At 39.1% G+C, this 27,731-nt stretch overlaps 1 protein-coding gene across 1 annotated transcript; it reads left to right on the plus strand.

Moving 5' to 3' along the window:
• The first annotated feature begins 280 nt into the window (after positions 1-280).
• On the plus strand, positions 281-27,566 carry iav (transient receptor potential cation channel subfamily V iav). Its single transcript, XM_089070614.1, has 13 exons — positions 281-1,539; positions 1,926-2,151; positions 8,353-8,468; positions 11,041-11,277; positions 13,533-13,684; positions 18,740-18,956; positions 19,716-19,877; positions 20,212-20,409; positions 20,927-21,036; positions 22,209-22,567; positions 22,760-23,008; positions 23,092-23,401; positions 24,289-27,566. The coding sequence occupies exons 1-13, from the start codon at positions 715-717 to the stop codon at positions 24,464-24,466; spliced, it is 3,339 nt and encodes a 1,112-aa protein (XP_088926740.1). The 5' UTR covers positions 281-714; the 3' UTR covers positions 24,467-27,566.
• Positions 27,567-27,731: the final 165 nt, after the last annotated feature.

Genomic DNA, 27,731 nt, shown 5'->3' on the forward strand with positions numbered 1-27,731 from the left:
TTTTTTCTATATCCTCATTTTCACGCGATGGTGCACTCGTCCTTGCAGCCGATTTCGAGGAGCGTTCGCGCATGTATGCAGCTGCTGGAAAGTGTGTTAAGGTCGAGCAATCGACATGCGGGCTACCAGTAAGTCATGGTCTCCGTCACTATGTCGAATTTCACAATCGAAAATCGGATCGGTCGAAATTATGGCCTAAAATTAATCGGCCGAATGACGCGCTCTAAATCATTAGCGTTTCACGTGTTCACTTGCCAACAGCGCCTTTGATAAATTTATTTCCGTAAAAACGCTTCCAATTTTCGCGGCGATGTGGCGGTGGTGACCCTGTCGTATCCGTCTGCACCAGGTACCGCTTATGGATCGGTTGGTTGCTATAGTATATAGCGAATACCAGTACTCTCGTTCTATCTTTCTCTCTCTTTCCACCTGTGCCACCCTCTCGTCGGGGGTAGTAACAGAATCTCGAGTGTTATATCAATGGAGTCGGCCGCGAGTAGCCGTACGACGAAGTGGTTTTTCATTCGTGACGGAAATGGCGCGCTGTTCGACCTTGAGAACGTCTGGAGACACTCGAGAGAGATTCCGTTCGGGCGACGTCGGTTGATAAGAGCTGCCAAACAAGTTGCTCAAAAGCCAAGCGTGAACGGTAGAGTTACGATAGTGTGCTTTCGACGCTTTCTCCGACCGACCGCAACGAAGGGATATGTTTGAATGGGTGGTGTTTGCTCGTGCCGCGTTGGTCGCGGCAGCCAGGTCAACGCCGGTTCGATCCTCGACCGCGTGATCAGCCAGGCGAGCAACGAGGATCAGTGTTTATTGTACCGGTTGGCTAACTACAAGAAAGGCGGCGAACTGATCGAGGCGTACAATCAGGGCGGCCAGCCGGAAGTGGAGAAGCTGATTCGCGATCAGTTCGGTATCTTGATGTACGCGGACGGCAAGGGCCAGACGATCAATCGCGCCGAGTATCTACGCTGGAAGTTCCGCGACCTCGAGCAGGTCGTCTTGCCGATCGAGGCCTCGCTGTCGCGTTTCGATCCGCTGGCACAATGGAACGATCACGAGGCCTGCTGGCAGATGCAGTACAGAGGCTCGCTCGGCGAGACCCTGCTGCACGTTCTCATCATATGCGACACGCGGATACACACCAGAATAGCGCGCACCCTGCTCAAGTGTTTTCCGCGATTGGCCATCGACGTCGTCGAGGGTGAGGAGTACCTCGGTGCGAGCGCCCTTCACTTGGCGATCGCCTACAACAACAACGAGCTCGTGCAGGACCTGGTCGAGGCGGGCGCGATTATCTCGCAGCGGGCCATCGGTAGCTTCTTCCTACCGCGTGACCAGCAGAGGATGAATCCCGCGAGAAATACCGATTACGAGGGCCTCGCGTATCTGGGAGAGTACCCGCTCGCCTGGGCCGCCTGCTGCGCTAATGAGAGCGTCTACAACCTGCTGCTTGATTCCGGCGCGGATCCTGACGAGCAGGATTCTTTCGGAAACATGATTTTGCACATGGTCGTAGTTTGTGATAAATTGGTGCGTAAATGTAAAAATTACATCTGAGGAATTTAGATTATGATGATTGTCCCTTTTGTCTTCTTTAAAAGATTTTTCCTGATACAATGTTTCGATTAAATAATATAAATATGTTTGCCTTAATTTATATTTTAAGAGAACAATAGTCAAATTTTTTTCATTAAATATCATTGTAAACGTGCGATATTTTGTTTTTAAATTTTATTATTGATATTTATATTTTTGTGCTTTTTTAATGAAGATATACACTTTTTTATTTCATCTACGTTATCTCAACGATTTTTGTTTCACATTCTGAAGTATAGTTACACACGAATATTGACATTTCCACCGACATGGTCCGCTGTTCCGAAATGGCTCGCGTAGAGAACTGTTATTTGACGTAGGACATGTTCGGCTACGCATTGCGACATCCGAAGCTTCCTGCTCGTAATGGAATCGTGAATGCCGCCGGCCTGACCCCGTTGACCCTTGCCTGCCAGCTGGGGCGTGCCGAGGTCTTCCGTGAGATGCTGGAGCTGTCTTCACGAGAATTCTGGCGTTACAGTAATATCACCTGCTCGGCGTACCCTCTCAATGCCCTCGACACGCTGCTACCCGACGGCAGAACAAGTACGTCGTAAAGCTAATCGAATTACGCCGGGACTGGCTCTACGAGAATCATTATCTACGGTCCACCGGATCATGCGTCTTCAAATGGGCCTTTACTTTGTCGCATGTTCCCGAGTTAATTGCGATGAGTCAAGGCCAAGACGTTTTCAAATAATAGTGGCATCGTAATAACATTGCATCGCGGAAAATTCTTGTCGCCTTTTTATCGTCGCCATAGCGCCCCCCTCTCATCTCTCTCTTTCTCTCTCTCTCTTTCTCTATCATTCATCTTTTTATCACAGAAATATTAAGAGCAATATATCATTTAAATATATTTGTTCTAGTTTGTTTTAGAAGAACCGATAGTCAAATCTTTTTTATTCGTGAGATATAGCATTCTTCATTGAAAGAAATATTTGAAACTTGCTACATTATATATACGTGATTTCGTCCTTCAGTTTCTAGTTTCAAGAAATTTATATAATTTTTACTTCTTTTAGATTTATTTTCTGTTCTTACCGTTTCTACTATTTGTATAATTCATTCAATTTTTAAATTTTTTCTGTACATTATATTTTTGAAAAAGACTCTGCTTTCACAATTAGAAAAGTTATAAGAAAAGTTACTCTAATTCTATTCTATTTTGTGTTACAATAGTCTATTCTTTTATTTCCGTTTTTCTAATATCAATGATATAACACGTCTCAAGAATGAGGTGTCGTCGGGAACGTCTTTGAAATATTCGGTGAATTATTCCGCGTTGTGAGTTTTTTTATGCATCATATGCGCAACTTATGTAAAATTGTTCTCACGGTTTCCAACGGTTTACCCCCGTGTAAAGCGTCCCAACAAGAAGATGGCGATAGAGCAAAAATTGCGACGCGAGTGTCGACGACAGGAAAAGAGAAGGGAGAGGGAGGGAAGGAAGACCAATATAGCGAGAACAAGAAGGGACTATCTTCTCTCGTAAAATTGGATATGAGGACAAAATCGAGGACAAAATCGGGTTGCAAAGTTCCTAGGGAGAAAAAAAGGAAATTTTACAAAGTTTTCCTACGTCGAACGTAGGACGCAGGCGGATAGTAAACCATACTGCCAACAACTTCACCCGACATGCGAATAACACGCCACTTCTCCGGTAAAAACTAGCTGATATTGGCTCGTTATCGCCTCCGCTCTCACCATCGTTATCGCGTCGATATTTCCCTGCTTTGACGATAATTTAGAGTCGAAGTCGATTTCTCATTTAATTGGTATCCGGCGAGATAAATGAAATCGTTCTAGGAAGCACGATGCAAACTGCAGCGATGTAATTTAAAGACGGCGATTTATATACGATACATTTAATTATATATATCGCAAGTTTTACTATGATAATAGATTTCCGCGTTATTAATATGTTTTTAATATGATTATCGGACACAGGTTTATTTTGTTTTTTTAAATTATAACTGCTATCATAAAAAGATAATATTACTAATAATACTAATAAATGATTCTGATTCTAAATTTGATACAAGAATCTCGTGCGAAACTCAAAGTGTTTTATAAAATTTTACTAGAGTACGATCTTAAACTTTCCGACAAATATATCCCAAATTGATTCGATTTGACGCAGTAACTGATCTTTAGAATACTCGAAAGGATAGTCAGCGAACGCTTGTCCGCATTCGAACGTGAACCAGCTATAGCGATATCCCCTTAGGAACACCCCGTCCTGAAATGATGCAATTCGATTTTATCTTCGCATTTGTCATGTCACCCGAATTTCTTACAAAAAACGGCACGAGGGGAAGGTGGGGGGGGGGGGACAGGAGAGAGAAAGTTTTGCATGTCGCCGTTCGCATTTTAAGAGGGGGCTGCCAATCGAACTTAGGTGAAATTGTATCGAAGTTCGCGACCGGGCACCGGAAGGAGTTCCCGAGAAACGTTCGCCGAGGTGCGTTTGTCATCCTCGCCTGCCTCCAGGTTTTCCCTGAATTGTTCGCGAGTGAGAGTACTGCGAAGCGCGACGTGGATGCCTGGGAGCGCGGTGGGTCGTAGCAGGATGCAATTACGGGCATTTAACGAAGTTTCGAGATTAGCCGCGGACTCGACGCGGCGCGACGCGACGCGATGCGACGCGGCGTGGCGCCGGGAGCTTGCGTTTCATTTAGTTTCGGAATCCATTATCCCTTCGATCCTTCCTGGCCGCCGCCCTAACCCACCTATCTGCCCCCCTCGTGGCATGGGCGTCTCCACCGGAGCACGAACGTCGCCCGATTTCGCAAAGGGTGGCGGCATCGTGTCGACGGGAGGGGGGGGGGGCGACTGCAACGGAGGAAAGTAACCGCGGTGGCGAGAGGACAGTGCTATAGCGAGCCAAACTTTCGGCACGTCTCTCCTACGGGCACGCTTAATTACTTCAAACCGAGCTAGAGTGAAAGAGCAAGGGGAAGAGGATGGAGAGTACGAGAGAGAGAGAGAGCGAAGCCGAAGGTGAGAGTTGGAGGATGATGGCGATTGACCAAAAGAGCCTCGGTGACGACGGTCAAAGGTCGAGCGGGAAAGCCATTTCCCTCGTCTCGACTATGCCGACGTTTTTTCCAGTTTTAATCCGAGAGCCGCGCCGTGAACGCGCGTTGCTTGCGTAAAATGTTATTTTCACAACTTCCGGTATCGCGTCCACGCTGGAAACTGATGGCTACACTGCAACTCCGAAACAAACCGCGCGCAATCAACGCCGTCATTTTTCGTAACGTAACTATTCGGTTAATTAAGAATTAATCCTGTCACAGATATGTAAGAGCATAAATGTAGCAGGCGAATGAGATCAGAAAAAGTTCCGAAATAAAAATTGCAGAATGTTGTAATTTTTTACTGCAGACAGTTTAATGTCAAATGCCCGGCTTAAAAAAATAAGAGACATTCATGTATTATTGTTTAAATATGCACGGGAAAAATAGGTTGGTTGGCTGTACCAAAATTTGTTTTAAAATAAACAAATCAGAAATTTCGATTAAAATTATCAGAATTCAATTTAAAATAACAAGATTTCTTGTTAATTTATAAAAAAAACTTTGTATTGGTTTCTCTGGTTGATCTGGTAAACAAAAATCTGATAATTTCAATCGGAATTTGTCTATTTTTAACCAGAATTTTCTTTTCGTGTGCTTATCTAAATTTATGCGCAAAAGAATTAGTTTGCAAATAATCGCGTCGTGACGGTGAGACTATCAGACTCATATAATCGCCGTGACCTTACACTAAATGGCTATTCTTGACCGGAAACAGATTTCTGACAACGCGCGATTGTTAAGACGCTTGCCATCTTTCACGTTGCACAAGCTTTTATCTCAGATTTTTCCTTCGTACGTTACATAAGAGGACTACAGCGGCTTTCGGGTTTGAATGAAAACGATCCGCAATATAAAATTTGTCCAATACACGAGGATAAAAATACGGTATTTTATATACAAAAAATATTCTATATTTTATTTTACGTAGAGATTATTTAAACTTTTTAAATGTAGTAATATAAAATCAAAACTTTATGAGAATATTGAAAAAAGTCTATTTAAAAATAATCATTTAACTATAGAAGATAACAATATATTATTTTCTGTAGTGAAAGAGAAATACGATTGCTAAGTTATTAATAAAGCTGAACATTAAATGAGATTCATTGTTTTAGTAAAATTTATAGTCTATGTCGAATGGTTAGATAAATGAGTTTATATAAATCACGCTGTGTTATATTATAACAAAAGCATTAAATAAAAGACATCTTCATTTCATACATGTAATATAATATATGTTTGTAATAATTTTCTGCAAGTAAGAAATCGTATTAAATGGTAATACGCATTATAAAGAGATAAAAAATTAAACAAAATGATTTTTTTCGATTATTTTTAGTGAATTTTTCATTAAATGAATTTTTCAGAATTTATATTCATGAATGATGTAAAACTTACATATATACTCTGCAATTGCGAAAGTAGTTATGTACAAGGTGTTTCATATATATATCTATATAAAAAACTTTTAAATTTTTTCTATAAATTTGTTTAAAAATTTATTTTTTACAAAATTTATTTTTTTAATTTTATTATTTATCACAATTTAATAATTTTTATTATGTTTATTAAAATTTCTATTTAAAATCAAGCAAATGCAAAGATTCTGTCATTTAATTTACATTTTTAAATTTTAATTTATAAACACCATTCATTTTAAATATTAAACATTAAAAATAAAACAAATGATCGTAGGAGAAAAATTATTTCCGCAAATTTGACGCCACCCGGTAGATGCCTATGCGATTTTAATTATCCATTGAAACTGTCACAGAGCTTCTTTCTCTTCTATTATTTAACTTCGATACCAGAATCTATCGACTTGTCGACCCGAGAAAAATGTAGATGTGTGCCAATGTCTATTTCGAGAGCATCCGGCACAGAATATCGCATATCGCAGGCTTTATCGCAACGACAATAATATAGAGCTTTAGAAAAAATAAGATGATATAGATGACAAAGGTGAGATAAATAAAAGATAATTTTTTTACAAAGTTAACATTAATAATAAATTTCATTATTAAATTATTTTCTGTAATCAAATTACTTCCCTTTTATTTTTGCCCAAAGATTTACAAAAGTAAGTCAAAAAAGTTTAAAGCTTCGCGTTATTAAGGCTATTTTGGCTACTTTAAAATTTATAAAATATTTTCAACTTCAATATTTTATATTTTTATTACTATTTAGAAAAGATTCACGTGTGTTATATCCTCTGTAGATTTTCCATTTTCATAGATTTGAGTTTATCTGCTCCGAGAATTCTGATTAATTTTACAATCGGTCTACCGAAATAATTACTGCCGATCGGGAGAAATGAAGTATCCAAAGTGATACTTTGTTATTTAACCTCCGGTTCAATGTCCGGTCGTGGTTAGATACGTGGCCGAGGATACAGGAAGGAGGAAACTCGTGCAAAACTATCGCGGCTCTGTGTTCCAAAGTCAGATATAATTACGTACTGCAGTAACGGACATGCGTTACTAACTTCGCCGCGGATACCGACCGGTTTGAAACCGAGAGATCAGCGGTCGTCATGCAAAATTGAAAACCGGATGATCGAAGGTATCAGCATTAACATCGGATCCGCGAGTTTTATCGCTCGACTGACCTGCCCGAAATCAGAACTACTCCGTTGAATTATAAATGCGTAATCGTTTGAGAATCTCAATCAGCGTAACGTTTGCCACACACACACACACACACACACACACGCGCGCGCGCGCGCGCGCGCGCGCGAATCACGACGTAATCGATATCGAAATGTAAAATTTCACCTAGAATTTACGCGGATCTCTTTCTTTCTAATTATTCCTATTATTTTACATCTAAGAGTAAAGGAAATATCAATAAATATCGGAATAGTGAAATAATAGGTAAAACATTCGCGTTTATTCTAGACATTTCCCCATTCGGGAAACGATGTTTTTGACGGGTCAAGCTACCCGTGTACATCTTCGCCCGTGTCGAGCGGTAATTAAGGACTCCCGAGGATACAATCCTCCAAGTTCCAATTACTTTAACACTCGCGCCAAAGCCGGGCGAAGTGCGACGACAGATGCATGCGATCGATACACGACCGAGTCTCCCGGTAACGCTGCACATGAACGTTGCACTTAATATTGCACGACGCGATTCGGCAGGGCGAAAGGCGCACTATATCGATCGCGCTAAAATGTTTAAAAGTCAGTAATCGTGATTCAAATATTTAAACGTCGACCTCGCGATGCGACTGTTCGGATGTTGCCACGGATTGCCCGGTTCATCGCACCGATTCATCGCACCGATGCACAACGGGCGTGGTAAACGCCTGGCATTTTTCGAGAACCGCCACACCATTCTCGCCGGCGATAGCAAACATTTTCGAATGAAACCTTAATGGCGCCACGGATTTATCCTTTTGACCGTATGGCGTCGGCGACAACACACGGCGACGACGGAAAATTTCCGTCCCCGCACCGGAAAACTTTCCGTGCCCGGATGTTTCTCTGCCTTCTCCGGGGGAAGGGAATGCCGAAAAGACTCGCTCTCGCACCTGCATATACATCGTACATATACATCGTACTATATGCACGCTCACTAATGCAAAACCCATAATTATCGCGGCGCAAACCCTAAAGCGATGTTCCATTAACCGCAAATGGCTCTCTCCGAATTTCTATTTCAGACTGGAACTCTGCGCTATTTATCATTCTGAACGGTACGAAGGAGGAGCACTTGGACATGCTGGACGGTGGTATTATTCAGCGATTACTTGAGGAAAAATGGAAGACCTTCGCGCGAGTAAGTGCGTCCACGTGATGGCGTTTCCGCTCGTTTCTCGCTGAATTATAAAACGTTACTATATTTCGAAGTTTTTCGTCGTCTCGTCGCTTTTATGCTTGACTTTGCTACGACGACTCGAGATCTTTGTAACAATAGAATCACATGGCATACACCGACCTCACCTTTTATTAATTCAACTTCTACCGCTACTTCAAATACCCAATTTTTATATATTTTAGTATATACTTTAGAGTATAATGAACTTAGAGAGTAAGTAGTTGCTTCTTTCCCCAAAACAGCATAATATTTAACGTATTTATTTTGCGATATTTCAACGATATCACGACTAGAAAATTTTAAACACGGTATTAGACGCTGAAAAGCTAGAATTATGTTTGATATTATGATATTCAGCATTTGTGCTTTGTTCTTTCATTAAACAATGGAAGCTTCTTTCAGAGTTTGTACCTTTGTATTGTGTATTCGTATAACTGATTCTTACGTCGAACAAAGAGATTTCTTTTCTTCTTATGTTCTGTGCACAACCCAGTACAAAGCGTCAAAAAGAAGGGAGTAGCTTCTTTCAGTTCTTCAGTTTTATATTTTTGCGCTTTCCATATTTTGTATGTTTGTATAACAAAGTAATGTTTTTATAAAGATAAAAAGCATATTAAAAAATGAGTGATTAACAGAATCTTGTATTTCTCGAATATTTTTCCAAGCAATTTGCAAATGACATTTATTCACGAGATAATTAAACAATGTAAGGTATGACACAGTGGAATAAAATACATTGAAATAATTGGAATAAAATACAGTAGAACAATTTACATTGAGTCCATTTGAAATTATCCTCTGCTGAAAGCTTATTACTTTTCTTAAAGACCTTCTTAATTAGATCCGTTAAATAGCAATTAAAGACAATTAAATCAATTCTAAGTTTGTCAAAGAAATTTTTATATACTATATATATCATCATAGTAGTTGGAGATTTTTCTATTTGCTAGAATGCAATTTTAAATTCCTGTAGCTAGGCCATATTTTTAGGAAAATCTTTACGCGAGCATTTTGAGATCGGCTTACATCGCGAAAGTAGCTCACGTTACGTTGCGATGCTTTTTCGCTTATATATTTTATGTTTATAGTTGATAACACATGAGCCATCTGGACAATTGCCGATAAATAACATGTTCACAAAGCTGCTTAAGTCACTTACGGAGAGAGATCGAATAACGTCGTCAAACACAGTTTTTAATGCAAAAGTTTCCTAAAACTTCTAAATTCACATTTTCATGCATTTTTAAAATCGCTATTTTAGATAATTCCATAAGCGATTCGGAAAAAAAAAATTAAACGATTAAAACCGATTTGGAGATATGCATTTTTGAAGAGGAGCGACACATGGGCGCGCTCATTCAAAATTGATAAAATGAGGATCAAATTTTCACGCAGCTTCGCACGCAGATGCAAACGCAGATGCGTGTCTCTGTAATATCGGATGTTGTCGCGCGGGATGTTTGCCATCCAGCGCGACATCGAATACGATTCCTCTCTTTCTCTCCCTCTCTCTGTGAGTGACTTGGAACGATTAACACTCGGGTCGATCGGCCGAGTGACGTCGATGAGGCTTCCGGCGATGGCGGTATAATTGCGCCGGTTATTTCAAGTCAGTCTGTCGCGGGTCCATAGTGGCTCAGTGATTTCGAAACGATGGCTATCGAAGTTATACGGGCGGGCTGATTGCAATTACGATCGCATCACAAACGAGCTTTCGTACGTACGCCGAAGGCTTCAGCAGACGAGCGCGCAGTATCGCGCATATTATAACTGCACCGCGTCCATAACGTGTCCCATTTATGGCACTAATCACGGCCACACTCGAACCGCACGTAGACGCAGCAATATATGCTAGCATTACCCCATTTGGCTATGATTTTCCTATTATCGGATCGCAGCGGAGTCAATCTCGGAGTGGTTCGTTAAAAACGTTTTTTCGGTTCCGTTCAACGAATCGCGTGCGATTACCACTTTACAAACAAGCAGCCCGATAACACCAGTCTGAAAGATAAAACGAGAGACGTTAAACGTTGCGTCTGGTAATTGGATTATCGCGCGATAATGCAGACACGGCGCGATAACGTGTGGGATATTCCACGGCAATGATGTCCCGGTACGGACTGTCGTTCGTGAACAAAATTTCGCCATATTTGACGTCGACATGTTTGTTCGTGAACAAAAACAAGCGTAATGTGTAATATTAGAAGCGAGGGAGAAAAAAAAAAAGAGATTATTTTTGCAATATTCGAGAGATAATCGCGGAGCCGCGGATTCTAATCGTAAAATTACGCTTTCGACTATGCAAGAGAATCGGAAAATGGATACACAACGATTCGAAATATGCGAGAGAAATTGATCTTCTGAGAAATGTTGAACTAGTATCCAAGCCCCTTGAGCTTAGCCTGGGGATCGACGATATTTTCGCGAGTCCGCCCCTATATTACCGCTCGTAAAACTTTGCTCTTATGTTCCGGCCAATCGATGCGGAAAGTTCCGTGGGTGCATACGCCGACATCTATTCTCCACTGAAAAGTTGCAGTTCCTGAAGCGATTGATTATCTTGGTGTTTCACCTGGCCTCGCTGTCCTTAGCCGTGTACTTCAGGCCCGCGAACATGGAGGCCGTGCTGCTGCAATGGCCCGAGGAGATAACGGATATCGTTCGCACCGCCGCGGAGTGCATCACCGTGCTGGGCGTGCTGAACTATATCCTGGTGCAGCTAGGCGGCGAAATGATCAACGTCGGGCCGCTGTCGTTCCTGAAGCAACTGGTAGGCTCGAACGTTTTTTCCTCCACCGCGGTGACCTCGCGCCGTCAGGAGAGTTTTATATTTCGTCCTGCGGCGGCCTGAGATTCAGAGCTTATCGCTCGAGAAATAGATTGAATCGCGAAGATACGGACGGATGCTGATTTAACAAACCTAGCTCTCTTATGTTTTTTTAAAAAAAAAATATATATAAGAGATACGCAGGAGTGGAAATTTAAAATTTTAAATTGTTTTGTTAGTAAAAAAAAAATTATATATTAGATTTTATGAAGAAGAGATAGAGTAGAAAAAGATTAAGTTTAATTTTACAGATATATATATATATATAATTTTTTTTTAGATTATTGTGCACAGAGTTGCGTAAACCGCGATTGTAATGAATATAACTTTACAAAGAAATTTAACTCTGGCGGATGAATAATGATCTTCTTTTCCAGACAGTTAATTCTCGATGTAATAAGATGTACGGTCTTTAAATAAGCATTCCCGCTCGCCATTACTACTGCATCATCTTCGTCGTTTCTCTCGATCGCGAAATGTCCCGTTGTTTCGCGATGGCTCGCGATGTCGATACTCAACGATGCAATTTCAGTGCGGCAATGCCGGCTAAGTGCAGCCGGTTGCGCAAATCTCGAGGCTAGTGAACTGTAACGGATCACGAATCTATGGATGCGCCAATGTATATTCCGCGGCTCTACCGAAGGAAGCTGTACGTTCGTGGCACTAATCTTTCACGCATTAATGAGCCCGAAGAATAAGAGGAGGATAGGTCGATGATTACCGAAGCATTATGTCTAACGGTATAACGACAACGGTAGCGGTTTAATGATCGGCTCTTCCTGTCTCTTTTTTTTTTATTAACTACACAGTAATGGCGTGTAATCAAATGATATATCGTAGTTCGAGTTTTTATCAAGTTATACAGATGAGCAGACCGGTTAATTTTTGTCTATTAGATTTATTATGAAACACTTTAATGTTATTAAAAAACGCTCATAAAAGATATATCATCTTATTTGAAAATGCATAATCATATTATTTTAACTAAAGACAATAATTGTTTTGCACATTATTAATATCTGCTATTTGAATAATTGTATATCTTCATTATTTATCTTAAGAGAGATATATTATTATATCGAATTAATTCAATCGTTTCTTCCGATATTACATCATAGTTGAACAACAGTAGAAAAATGAAATCTCAGAAAAGATACTGCCGGTAGTCAGTGATCGATTGCCTAAAAGCATTTTCGGTAGAAATGATATTTCGATATGTGTCTTCGATAGTAAAGATGGATTCTTTTTCGGAAGTTAATTATAAACTGTATACTCTTTCGATTAAAAATTTTTTTTATCAATTTTATCTTATTTTCTACGTTAAGAGAAATTATAGCTGTATATCAAGTCTATTTTACAATACGTGCTCCGTGCAATATAATTTATACCGTGTACTTTCCGATTCAAGAATTCTCGTAGATATTGCAAAAATGTGGAAAATATCGTCGCATTAACATGCCTATCGGTTATCTATCCACATCTATCAATTAAGAGAGAATATACATATACATATCGCGTTGGTTATTGCTTGTGCTGGATCAATAGTATACATACGTTGCTCCGATCCAATACAATCGGAACGTAAGCTATATCATTGCATTATTAAATGTGGGTCCCACACTCCGTATATTCGCTTCGATTTGCGGGTAATTAATACTCGCGATTCAAAAACGTTAACGCGCGCCAGCGCAAAAGCCGCGACGTTGCACAACATGTAATTTGCCAAATCTGTACATGAATGGACAAAAATATATTTTTTCCAGTCTGTACAAACATAATGTTTAGTTTTTCGTGTATTAACCACCGTATTAGCCGTCGTGTATTAGCCACGACTACGACTACTACAATATCGGATCCTTTTCACGTATTGTTTTAAAAACTTCATACTTTTTAGAAGAGATGCATTTTATTTTTATTTTTCCTGGGTAAATTTGGAAGTCTCTAAAAAAAAAAATTAAATTAAAAATTAATAGTTCTAAAATTAAGAGGAATACAATCGCGTGGAGCAGAGTTTCGGGCTTTCCGTTTCCGTACGCGCTAAGCAAATTTCATCCTGTGCATCGCTCGTGATGACGCAGTTGTTACACGGAGGTATCGAAATTGCACGAAAATATCGATTCCCCTGCGGACGTTCCTGAAACGTTGTAAGAGTGCATGCGGCCGCACTAACGTTCCGCCTGCGCGCATTTGCATTTCAGAGCCACGAACCGGCCAAGTTGATATTCGTGATCAGCAATCTGCTCATTCTCGCGTGCATTCCATGTCGTATCGCCGGCAATCGGCACGCGGAGGATGCGATACTGGTGTTCGCCGTGCCGGGCTCGTGGTTTCTTCTCATGTTTTTCGCCGGGTAAGTAATACATAAGAGACGAGACGAGACGGGACGCGGCGAAAGGCGGCTGCGAAATTAAAGTGCTTGCAATTTACTGGCGCGACGCGACCAAGTCGAGCTCGTTACATCGCTGCCACCACGTTTGTTTCACGCATCATTTTAGCGCCGCCACCACCACCACCACCACCACCACCATCACCATCGGACAATCGTCGCGTGTAAGCCAGCGATGTGTTTACAGCCACCTGTATGTAACACCGCGCGCAATTTGTCGGACTGACTATATATCGGATGGACTTTTTTTCTTCCCCCTCGCAAATATAATTCAACGCTATTTTCGCTGAATCTTGAAATTACGTACGAGCGTGTATGAAATAATCGCGATTGGTTATTTTTACGTAACTGTAAAAAGGTCTGCGAGCTAAATATAGTGGATTAACGAGGGAGAAAAAGATACCATACATAGCATCGAGGGCAAAGCTGAAAAAAGTATACTTCTATTTTTACGAAAGTATGCATTCTCCGCTATTGGTTATTTTAATAAAACTACAGTGTGAAGAATGTTTAATATTAAGCGGTACGCATTGATACACCACCAATTGATAATCCAATTTGTGGAAGTTATCCTAAAATAAGCTTCAGGAGAAAGTTTGCTATTTATTGCTTGACAACTTTTTATTTATTTTTTCCCTCATATCGTGCACTATCGTAATTTAAGTTTTATAAGTAATTACAATAAGTCACTATAAAATTCATAATAGAAAATCATTATTTGCCTGCTGCTGGCAGGAGTTTCCGCTTTCACAGAGAAACTTCCACAAACCATGAATCTGCTCGCTACGTCTGCCACTCGAACGACATGCTTCTAGCAAGCGTTTTCTTGCTTAACGACACTTTGACGAATGTCGACACCTTCTGTCGGATGTATTTCCGCGAAGAATGGGACAAATGGTTTATCGAGAACGTGCATTCACGTTGTACTTATACGTTCCTAATATGTGATATCAAATCTACGTGACCGACATCGGGAATAGAACAGTCGGATTGCAGCTGCTCTTTTCGACAAACTTCTCGATTCGTTCCGCCGCGATCCAACTACTAAAATACTATATTTTGCCAAATATGTAGAGTACCAGACAGCTATTAATAATTTTTATCTCTCAAATAACCACATAATCATCGTTAAAACGATATTATCCTCTGATGTTTTCCTAAAAAAGCAAATAGAAATACATTTTCATTTTCATATCTTTTTTTTAACTGAAGTTATAGATCTTCAAGATATTACTTTTTTAATCACAATCGCATTTTCGTGATATTTTTATGATATATTCGGAAATATAAAATAAAATATAATAAATTTCTATTAAATTTGTCTTCAATTCTCAAAATTGAAACACGCAAAGTGTCAAATGATTAAGAAGGGAACGTTACATTAGCGCTTGTATCTTCCTTCTGTATCTTCTAGGTGTGCCTAAGGTATAAGGTGCCTGAGAGTTAGCTATAAGGTATACAGAGGAGGTTCCTGGAACTTGTGCAGGCGCAAAGAGTATATTGAATTTAAACAGACGTAAAACGGCGGCTGTAAATGGTACATCGTAAAGCACTTAGGCCGTAACTTTACAGGCGGGTTGTAGCGGGCTCCCGTTAAATTTTGTGCGAAATTAATCTCAGGCGTGACTGTGGCTTATTGCCAAGGCGAACGACAGACGTGATGGAGGACAAGAAACACCGAGTGGCGCCGAGTGCGCGGGAGCCTTTGAGGAATTACTGCACGTATACGTACTTAAACGAAGTGATACCGAAAGTCTAAAGAGGATCTTGATGGACAGTAATTATACACGGGGAACATCGCGGCTCCTCCTACGTCGCGCCGCTCTAAATAAATAAAATAGATTGTACTTCACTTTATGGAGAGACCTGATAACACAGTTAGCCCTTCATTATCAGTTCTGGACTTCAAAGGATATATTGAATTATGGCGTCGATAATGACATTATAACTTTTTTCCTCGCGATATTACTCGTCATTCAATTTATTCCCTTTTTTGGCTTAATACGTTTTGACGCTTTGTCAGGCATATTAAGCCCGCATCAGTATATTAAGCCTGCATTTTCTCTTAAAAACTGTGACATTCACACAGATACGGTTGAAAATATATTATTACTTTATATTCCACTTAATTCACATTAGCCACGTACGAACGAATTAAACGAATACGAATTAAACGGAAAATAAAATTATCACCTTTTGTTATCATATGTTTGTTGTGTCCAAAAAAGAGCAGTCCTGCTGTTAAAATCTGCGATTTTGGAATTCATGTATGCAAGGTTAATATTTTAAATTAATTATTATAAAATTCGTTTACCACATAATCATATTGATTACAGCGGCGAGAAATGGAAGTACTTGATTATTCATCATTGCAAAGTCGATATGGTGGCTCGGTGGCTGACATTAATCCGTAATTACCGATGCAGTCGCGTGGAGGAGGAGAAAAAGAAAGAAAGAGCGCGACGTCTCCCTCTCGAACTTCGCTGAAAGTAGCGAGGAAGACTCGCGTAGCGGAAACTTGTTTGCTGAGCGGAAGTCGGCGTCCCTATTGATTTTCCCGGGACAACGTATACGCGGTACCCGGGACAACGACGTTATATCTCTCATCCAAGTTGCATCGCTTATACCGGTATACCGTGCTATACCACGCGAGTTATACTCCCGGCGTGTCTTTTCTATCGCGGCTGTACCCTCCCTTGAACTTACCCCGAGAAAAAGGCCGAAGATTTATGGGCGCCGGTAACCCTTGACAAGATAAGGTCACCCATCGATTAGCGGAAGAGGGTAGGACCGACCGGCGACGACGTCGTCGGAGATAATGGAGACTCGATCGAGGCTCTCTCTTCCGTCGATCATTCGTCATTCGTTCATCCGTCCGTCCGTCCGTCCGTCCGTCCGTCCGTCCGTCCATTCGTTCGTTCGTTCGTTCGTTCGTTCGTTCGTTCGTTCGTTCGTTCGTTTCCAGAGAACCACCCGAGTCTCTTCAATCTTAATCCCTGCCGAATGACGAATCTGAAAAATTTGTCGGTCTGTCGACGGGCGCGGTTCGGCGTCGGGATTAAAAAGCTTTTGTTTTCCGTAGCCGTTTCGAACGGCCGCAGCGACGGCATCGATTTTAATCGCTCGTCCTTCGATTCCCCCGATCCCGGTTCCGGCTCGTGCCCCTATTGTGCTCGTATATGATACGCCGGATACCACGATTCTCGAATTACGAATCGTTTTGATTTTATCGATGCGTACTACCGGCTGTAATCGTATAACCATATATAAATGCGCGGTCCTCAAAGCGGAAAAAATTAACGGGTAAAAAAGAGCGAGGAATTCAGTAGTGTCGAACAAAATAATTTATAAAACAAAATAATATTTTGTTTTTTATAATATAATATTTTGTTTTTTATTAATTAAAGTACAATCAAAGTTAAATTTTGGTAGTATATTATGTTCTTTATTTCATCAAAAGTGATTACGAATAACAGAAATTCGGCTTACGTCCGGCAAAATACTCTCATAATATATATTGAAATAAATCCCTCTCAGTAAATTGTTTTAATGGCGACGAGATGTAATACGTTAATACTTTATTCAAAGTCTGCTTTATATTAGTAGTCGCGATTCCAACTTTGCGATAACGAAAAAGTCGTAACTTACTTACACACTAAACTATTACAAAGTTAATACAATCAGTAATACGCTAACCTAAAATGAAATTTTCTCTCGTTTATGAATATAGCGATATCTTAAATAGATAAAAAGATCTTTAAACATATTAAACGCTCTACATACTGCGCATACTAATAAATTTTCTCTTTTCCAATTTAATCTTGTCATTTTCATAATGTCATAATCAAAATTCACTTATTATTGTACATTTACGATATAGGCAATATTAATTATTAATTATGTAATATTTTTAATGGCTTTTAACAGCTAAAAGTTATAGATCAATATATAATCTGCTAAAATCACTTGAATCTTTTCTTTTTATAGAAATGATATTAAAAAATATATCTAGTTAAATGTATTATCGATCATGTTAGGCTAATCAATAATATATTTAAATTTCTCTGCTAGGTAGAGTTATTAGCATTTAATTGTTTTCCTCGTTATAAATTTGTGAGCTGCGTGTAAGAAGAGTAGTTTACATATGCACACCGGATTGCTGCACAAGCACTTTTCGTGCCTGACCTATTCGTGTTATCGCGGCTACTGGAAACGCGATAACTGAACTCCGATATCAAGTGTTCAAAGCCATGCACTTTTTAACTTGTTAACCGAACATTTCGTTATCCAAAGCCTTCTCTCATACGTGTGAGTTAATACTAATAAATGCAAATGATATCTGGACCATTTCACGGAAATAAAATATAAAGCTAGATTTCAAGTGAATCATTATTTCTACGTATTTCAAGGGCCACGACAAAAGCAAGCCCGGCGAGTAACCGTAAACAACATTTCAGATTAATCGGCATTACGCTTAATTACGTGCAAAAAAAGATACATGTGTATCAATTTGTTTGCGGTATGATGTTATTTCAATCTCGCTTTGCCGTGTGGGAGCGAAAAGACACATCATTTTGGCGGATTAGAGGAATGCAATTATAACGTGTCCCACATATATCACGCTGGCAAATGTTTTACGATGGATTTTGTATGCATAATATTAAGCGTATTTGAGTCACACGAATGAAATCGATGTCGATGACGTTAATAGACTGATTTACCCCGACTTTGATGCGCGAATACCACTGAATGAAACACGACGACAGCTCATTCACGTAACAACGATAATGATAATTTTGTTGATACCGCTAATATGTGGAACACGGTTAAATTCACGATTAAATTCAAAATAAATTGCACGATATGGAGTATAGCTCGAAAATTTTTTTTTTAGTCGCTCGATCATCCTCATAAACGCTAATCACTTCTCATAAAGCAACTTTTTTTTACAAAATATTATATATTTTACAAAATATTCTATACGTACTTATTATATTATATGTTATTTTCCTTTTGCAGAGCGATTCGATTGACTGGTCCGTTTGTCACAATGGTGTACAGCATGATAACGGGAGATATGCTAACCTTCGGTATTATCTACACGGTCATGCTCTTCGGATTCTCGCAATCGTTTTACTTTCTCTATAAGGGATTCCCAGGGGTAAAATCATCTCTCTATCATTCCTATCCTTCGACCTGGATGGCGCTGTTTCAGATAACCCTCGGCGATTATAACGTAAGCTCGCCATAGATTACCGCTTTATTGACACGCGTCGGTGGCACTTCTACTTTAAACCCCTTATCTCGCAAACACGTGCACGCAAGTGTAATATAATTCTGTCACGCATCTTTCCTTTTTCTAGTCCTACCCTAAAATTCGCATTCGATTTATTTAGGTTCGCAAAAATAATCTGCCCTTGTCCATCTTTCGTCGAGCGAATTTATTTGTATTTTAAACGAATCTGAAACGTTTTAAAACGTTTACGAGACGATTACTTGAATTATTATATGTCGAACGGTTAAACGTCGCGCGCGCGTTTATATCATCCCAAACGTTTTTCCACTGCGTCTAGAAATGCGTGCGGGCTATGAATCTTGAATTTCAATCACGAACAATTCCGCGTCGCGCAAAATACACTACAATATTCCTGACGAAATTAAAGATTTAGCGCGCGCGCGCCCGTCTGCCTGAACGCACAGCGGGTGTGTAAAATACCGCCTGTCCAGTAAAAATCATTGCTCGGTTTCGCAGTTCGTACAACGATTAACTCGTTGCACTGAATTAAAAGGGGGGACCGACCGGCGCGTATGGAAAATACGAGTTTCCGTTCGAAAATTCTACGTGCTTCCGCCGTCGCGCAGCGGGCACGCAACATCGGGCATCGGCCGCTTTATTTATTAGCATCCACGTATAATTGTCGCGACATTCGCCCGCGACGATTTATCCGCGGTATTGCATTTGTCCGATTGCGTTTATTCGCAATGTACATTGCAGTACGCCGATTTGAGCAACACAACCTATCCCAACTTGAGCAAGACCGTCTTCGCGATTTTCATGGTGCTCGTGCCTATACTGCTGCTCAACATGTTAATTGCCATGATGGGTAACACCTATGCGCATGTTATCGAGCAAAGCGAAAAGGAATTCGTTAAGCAGGTTGGTATTAAGTAATTCACGGCCTTCCTCGATTTAGCATCCGCTTCGAAAATTCATTGTTCGCAAAATTGACTTTTTATTAGAATACGCTAAAATAAATTTCCAAAACGATACGGAATTATTTGTAAATATTAAATTGAAAATTAATTATTGATACTTAATTCGATAGAAACTGTTGATAGCTTTTAGCAAAAAATGAAATAAAAGTATAAAAATATAATAATTGTTAATTATCTCATACAAAAATGAATAGAATGCTCTAATTATGATAATGTAGATCACGTTTTTAATAAATTAGCTCATTTAAATATTTCCTTATTAATTTTCTATTAAGTGGGCAAAAATCGTCGTGTCTTTGGAACGCGCCGTATCCCAGAAAGACGCCCATAATTACCTACAGGAATACAGCATCAAACTGGGACCCGGCGACGATCCGAACAATCCCGCGTCGGAACAGAGAGGCGTGCTGGTTATTAAAAGCAAATCGAAAACCAGAGCGAAGCAGCGTAAGGGTGCCGTAGCTAATTGGAAGGTGATTTATTTACTTATATTTATTCTTTTTTTCGTGCGTATGCGCGCGCCGACGACGATGTATATCTGCAAAGATTTATTCCACATCAGTACATCAAGCGTCAGAATTTATTTATGAATGTCCCATTCGACTGATACGAGTTCTGGTATCGACTTTTATAAAATGCACGCAGCGAATTTTGCTACGATGTAGTAAATTTCGAAATGGGACGACTATGTAAAATATTTATTTCAAGATGAATTAAAGATTAACAGAATTAATAATTCGTCGAATCGCACAAGCTTTCTTCCGAGTCAAGAAATAAATGGAAAACTTTCGTTTTGAATATCTCGAATACAGCTAATTAAAAGAACTGGATATCATTTATATTTAATGGCTGTTAAAATTGCTTCTCGAGTTTTCAGTTTCATCTATAAAAGTATCGTAACGTGAGAGAGAGAGAGAGAGAGAGAGAGAGAGAGAGAGAGAGAGTGACGTCGTTATAATTTTATCACTTCACTCCCATGTACTTTTGCAGCGAGTCGGAAAAGTCACGATACACGAACTGAGAAAACGAGGTATGACTGGCGAGGAGCTCCGTCGTATAATGTGGGGTCGCGCGTCCTTCTCTACTCCTGTACGGGTCAGGTAATGATACTTTCATCACATCTCATCATACCGTATTTCATCAGAGCTACCTGTTGTTTTATTACCCCTTCGGTATCATTTCAAAATACTCATGTTGTCTTATCGTTTTTATAGACACAGTTTATGCTATCGCATTATTATAAATTACACCATACGTATCTCTTATACGTATCCATTATAATAAGACCAAAATTTATAATAATATATTTTCTGCTTTATTCTAATTTTCCTTAGTCGCCTATATGCCTATGTATTATAATATATATATATATATATATATATATATATATATATATAAAATACATATATTTTTTACAAATTTTTATGCTTAGTGTTTGTTTAGTTGTTTAATTGTATTACTCTGTCATTGTAATTAAAAAAATTTGAGTAATTATGCTTCCTATTATCTTTTGTTTAATTATTTGCACGAGCAAGGAAAAAAAACCGAGTAAATTTGTTTCAATTACTCACTGACATTGCGTCTAGACCGTTCCACACCGTTTGCAACTTGCAGCGCATAGATTTACAATTGCCCTTGCCGGGAGTGACTCACTGTCAGAGAGACGGTACCCGGACGATACTTTTTATCACCTCGTAATTCCATCGAGCCTGCCACCTGCAATCCGGACATAGCTAACGTCTAGAAACATCGGAGTCCTTCACAGATTGGCTATGCCTCTACGTAACGAACGCGTAACAGCGGCGCGAACGTGACCGTATCTCGAGTCTATTAAATATTTATGAGGCTCGACGCGATGCGTTACGTAATACCTGTGTAGCAGGATGTAAGATGAACAGGTCGTACATCCAACACAAAGAATCAGTTACTACGCAGACGCATTTTATCATAAAATCGTTGACACGTTCAAGTACGATTTAATTATATTTTTTTATTAATTTATCAATTTATTAATTTAAATGATTAATTATTATTACGTATGTTTCAGCACTAAGTGATATATTTTAAAAGTCCACGTATAATTTTAATATTACAATGCACTTGGCTTTAATTGACTGTTCATTAATTATTTGCTTTAAGTGAGAAAATTAAGTGAGAAAACATTATTATTTGATTATCATGATAATGTGTCGTCTAAATGTGACATTTTATATGATGCATCAATCTGTCCGTGGAACATTGTGGGCACGCGTTAATTTCACGTGCATTACAGTCCCAATGCCGGCCAACCGCAAGTGTCGGCAGTTACTGCAGGTTTTGGTGATGCGCTAACCGCAGCTTTGGACGTAATGGCCTTTGCACATGACTTTGACTTATCCACCGCGACGGAGGGTATACCTACCAATATCGATGCGAAGCAGATGAAAACGACGGTGCAGTCGAAAGTCGCTCTCAACGAGCAGCAGACGAAGACGACCCAAAATAATCCGGAAGTGGTTGCAAGTGTGCAACCGCATAAACAACCCATTGGAGAGCCAGCGAAATTATCAGGTCTCACGGATTTAATCGACAAGTCTATTGATCCCGTGAAGGACGAGAAGGTGGAGGCAATGAATTTAAAAAATGCAAATTGTAAGTATAAATATCCAAATTCTTGATAATTGATTTGTTTTTATAAACAATATTTTAAACTGTTTGACTTTGATGTATTTCTTCTTATACCGAGAACAAGCTAATAAGTAATAAGTATGTCCCGATTAATATTTATGTAAAATATTTAAAATATTTCGTGCAACGAAGTGATTAAATAAACATTAAATATAGATACGAAAGCGCTCGAAGAATCTGTGGAAGATCCATTTCTGGAACTCGCTATCGCTTCCGAGACTACAACAGATTACAAAACTCTACTGCAAATGGCGAAGTCCGCTCTAGCCACAAGCGAAGCTTCGATGAAAACCGCGATCGATCCGCAAATTCTAGCACACTTCGCCATGGTCGCCCCGCCAACCACTGAGAAATCTACCGTTAAGAAACAATACTTCATGGAATCCAGCGATAATGACCTCGGTGGTAAATAAAAAGATATGGAAATTTAAAGGCTCGATTAAATCTCGTTCATTATAAATTGAAGAATTTATGTTAATCGTTAATAGGCAGTAATTTGCTCGGTACTGAGGCTCGTCTTCGAAGAATAAAATCTGCAAATAATAGATTCATTATGACATCGAGACGGTCACGCCGTGATGATGACGACGATAGTTCCTCGTCTACTACGTCTGTCGAGCAAAGTCAGCGATATCGACCGTTACTAAATAATCCGGAAGAGAAACTGACGAATCATATCGAGACTGAAGGACAAGGCATAACCGCCGAAACAATTAAACCAAACATCAAGCAGAACGGTGTTCCCACCAAGCCATCCGATAAACTTCAAAAACGTCGGCCGAAAACGGCCAAGAACAGGTAACAAAATCTGACATGCGAAAAAATAAATTGCAATATTTTTTTGATAATTGCGCGATAAATTACATTATTCGGAAACAAGCTAATGAAGCTAAATATTTCCATATATTTGCAAGACGAAAGATATTTTTATATTTTATCTTATAGTTCTTTAAATGTAAATTAAAAGATTCGCTTTTTTAAAAAACATAAATAATTGCATAAAAATGAGCTTAAATATATTGCAAAAATGAGCTTAAATAATACGAATCTCTGAATTTAAATAATTCCATTTAATTTTCGTTTTCCGAAAAAAGACATAAATTCGCTGAGCAGTGCGCAATTTCCAATCCAATAGATAGATCTGGTGTAACCAGGAAATGGATATTTATTGAACTGTATGGATAACTAACTGTGACAGCAGACAGTAAAATCTGAAGTTTCCAAGTGCATGATGAACAGACAGCATGATGCGTTAATCGATACGACTTAAATGACACATTAATTAAATTTCATCTAACAATTATCTCACATCGTTAGTTACGCAATGTTCCACACCGTTTATACTATAGATTTTTTGCCGATCGATTTTTCCTTAACAAAGATATCATTGTTGTATTTATAACGTCAGCAAAAAAATTACGACAAAAATCATTGTCAAAGTGGATTCGCTTCAAAATTGACTTTTAATTTAAAATTTAGCCGCAGATATGAGCACATGTTAAAAATTGTAAATAAATGACAATGAAATCTTTGATATTTTCGCTAAGAAGGAATCTTGTCTTTAGAAGAATTCTTTTAAATTAAAGAATGTACAGCTTCAAGAAGATCCCGTAATATCCGTATAGGATTATTAATCGAATGACTACTTTCCTAATGAGACGATGTTTTTTACGATGTATGCGCAGAGTATCGCCTAAGGAAGTTGAGGAGCCGACGAGGAGAAGAGAATCGATTGAGCGGAATAAGACAGCCTCGTCACCGCCAACGTCATCCTCGGATCCGCTCGAGCCATGGAGCACGCGTGGCATTACCGACATGAACACGATATTGGCCTGGCGAGAGAACGCACTGGACAGTCCTTAATATGACTTTATGACATTTCGCGCTGCATCGATCACGACATTGGCGCCGACGACGTCGATGTCAGCGCCATGGGGTCGCGCACGTGGATGATCGCGTATAAAGAGATCTCACGCTCGAATAAAGCCGTTTATTTTGAATACCGCGTAAGTCAAGTTTCAAAAATTCTCATTCGAGAATTGCACGGCAAATTTTGCACGAATCCCGTTTAACTTTACGACACTTGGAATGGTCTTTTAAACGTGTCTAAAATCGCTAAATGTCTATGATTTTAAAAATAATCGGAATGTACGGCCGTTATAAATAATTATAAGAGCGCAATAATTGACGGATAAAATTAATCACCTTTTTAAATAATTGGCTTGTTATCTTTTTTTTTTCTAAAGTAAATTTTGAAACACAGATTAGCGTTGCTTAAATTAGCCTTTGATGATACCGCTTAAAAAAGTAAAAAAAGAACTTGGGTCTTCGTGACACCAAGACTATGTAAGCCCGAGCTAAACAATTTTGTAAAGATAAGATGATCGATTCAAACCGATTTATATATATAACGGTATTGTGTGTATAAGTATTGTTAATATAGTTTATTACTCAATCTTACTCGCGCCGCGCGTATCTCATTATGGAAAACGTGCTGCCAAGTAACAGGCTTCCGTATGATAATTACTAAAGTAAACACACATGTCGGGGACCAAATGATGTTAACTCACCGTTACGTAATTTTCAGAGGGGTTGCATGATGAGAAATTTTCGTAATATACATACATGTACATGTTTATTAAAATAAGCCACTGAGGTATTTCTTAGAGAGATACAGAACCGTTACGTAGCGTAGGTAATATACCTTCGTGCTTTACAAGATATTTCTCTTCAACTTTGAGTGAGATTCCTGGATTTTTACTCTTATATAAGATTTGCCAGTTACGCAATTAAAACAGCATTTAGCAAGTTTAGCAGCTTAGCAAGCTGCGATATTCTGTGAGAATAATTAATAATTACTTAACTTTTCCGTTGGCAATATTAACCGATTTCTTCTTTTCATCTCATCTTGTAATTTAGTCATGTCAAAGATTAGACTAATATTAAAAAAATTATGTTTCGTGTTGGGAGAAATGGAAATATCTTCAAACACTTGTCCGAATTTCTGTACAAATATCTATATGCGCAGATGCTATTTATATATAAAATGCGTGAAATAAAGTATTTTTAAGTCGATACATTATTACTCTCTTAAATTATTCTTTAATAAATTTTATTTTCTTCTGTATTTTATTATATGCCACTTTCAGTTTTCAATCAAAACAGTTTGACAGGCCATTACTCGGAAATGTAAATTGCGTTACTGACAAAACAATCAACCTTTGCAAAATTGAATTGTCGTATATGCATACCGTTTTACGTTAAAACGTTAAGCAAATTTGCTATATCGTTAAACATGTCACAAAATGCCGCAGTCGCAAAATTTGCATTTTTTTGTTAAAATATGCGAGAATGTTGCATTTATTATGTTTATTTTCTTTCTATTACTCTGAGAAATATTGGATGTTTTATGTCCGGTTAAGTAAAATAAAACGTATCGCGCAGAAATATATGTGAGTCGAACGATGAGCATCGATATTTGAAAATTTCAGCCTCTCGCAAGTGTAATTCGCTACGTCTACGATATACCAGTCTCGTCTACAATCGCTATTGTTGCGGCGAAAGCAGCTGGAGAGATGTTCGGCAGTCTTGGGAACGCAACGGAACTTGAGAAGTTCTTACCTCCCGCGCGTATTGAAACAATAATGATATGAGAGGCAGCCTTAGCTACGATACCGAAATGAAAACACATGCCGTACAGCACGGAAGAAGGAACGAACTTGCCGAACAGGCACGTTTACACGCTATAACATCTCTCGCGGGAGAACGATCGAATAAACAAATTTCGAATACGCCGCTACACCAGAATTTCATCGTGATATTACTATCGAGAGCTTTATAAATCGCACTTAAGGGGAAATATTGCGTTGCGAAGTTGTTCTGCAAACAATATCTTACAAACGGGCGAGAGAATCGTTTATGTATCGTTTCGTATCGCTTTTACCTTTACGCTCGCTTTCGCTTTGACAAACGTTCGACTTCGTATAAATTAATAGCGATTTAATATTGGTCACCATACCAAATTTTTCTGGTATAATGTTACGTTAGATGTTACATAAAAATATTAAGTATATTAAGTTTGTTGTATATTTTGTAGACATTATTTTATAACATATGGTTATTTATTATATTATTAATAAGGTAAACGTGCCACGCGAGCGTGTGCATCGGTCAGACCCGCCCAAATTAAACAAAATGAAATATAGACCTTCGCGGTATTCCGCAGCAGCGAAAAGAAGAGGAAGAGAATATATAAATTTGGAAATAAATTTAGATATAAAGCCATGTGCCATGCGAGAGGGCAAATAAAAATATTGGTCTGCCGAGTGCCGGGCATTTCCGCCCACCGGACGATTTATCAGTAGCTCGCTCTAGCAGCGATTTCATTTTCTTTACATACAGCGGCGAATTTGCGGCCGTAATAAATGCGGAATTGAAATACTTTAGGCGGTGCGTTATTTAGATACAGACGTCTCTCGTTTCCCATTCGCACATCGATCAAGCGCAAGGCCGACCGACGACTCGATTCGCATAGCGGCGATATGAATTTCCGTTCCGCGCCGCGCAATAAATTTTCTTACCAATCCGGCGTCTCGGAACTGTCGAAGTCGCTAAATTGATTCACGCGATCTGAAGTTGGACAGCTCGTGGGGGGGAAAAAAGAAGGGAGATTTTGCACGTCACGATTAAGGGATAGCGGATAGCAGCTGAAGCACGCAATTGCAGCTGACGCGTGCAACTAATCTCGCGAATAGGTTAACGACGATGCGGTTTAACCGGATGACAGTTCGTATCTTTTATCTGTTATCTTTTTTCGCGCATTATAGCGACGGCGAAGCGAGAAAAAGGATATCATTGAGTAAGCGTGAAGATAAAAATCGATATTGTCGCATTTGTCGAGATCACACCATGTGCTTATTTCCTGTAAATATTTAATTAAATTACTCGCATATCGTATATTTTATTTATTATACAGAATAGTTACTTCATCAGTCCAATCATGTCCAATCATGTTAAAATACACTGGCACATAACACAGATTTTTAAAATCCAATCTAACCAATATGTTTAACCTAATTTTTGTCACACGAGACATTCGTTACTTTGGCTGCATTCGGAGAGCTAACTT

The sequence above is a fragment of the Pogonomyrmex barbatus genome, unplaced genomic scaffold, assembly GCF_055798465.1.
Source record: "Pogonomyrmex barbatus isolate J1 unplaced genomic scaffold, ASM5579846v1 scaffold10, whole genome shotgun sequence".
NCBI classification, from domain to species: Eukaryota; Metazoa; Arthropoda; class Insecta; order Hymenoptera; family Formicidae; genus Pogonomyrmex; species Pogonomyrmex barbatus.

Bases quoted from the DNA above. Each gene is read 5' to 3' on its own strand.
- iav (XM_089070614.1), top strand. From the start codon at position 715: ATGGGTGGTGTTTGCTCGTGCCGCGTTGGTCGCGGCAGCCAGGTCAAC. The intron at 18,957-19,715 runs GTAAGCTCGCCA...TGTACATTGCAG, and splicing joins TAACCCTCGGCGATTATAAC to TACGCCGATTTGAGCAACAC. The intron at 23,009-23,091 runs GTAAATAAAAAG...AATCGTTAATAG, and splicing joins CAGCGATAATGACCTCGGTG to GCAGTAATTTGCTCGGTACT.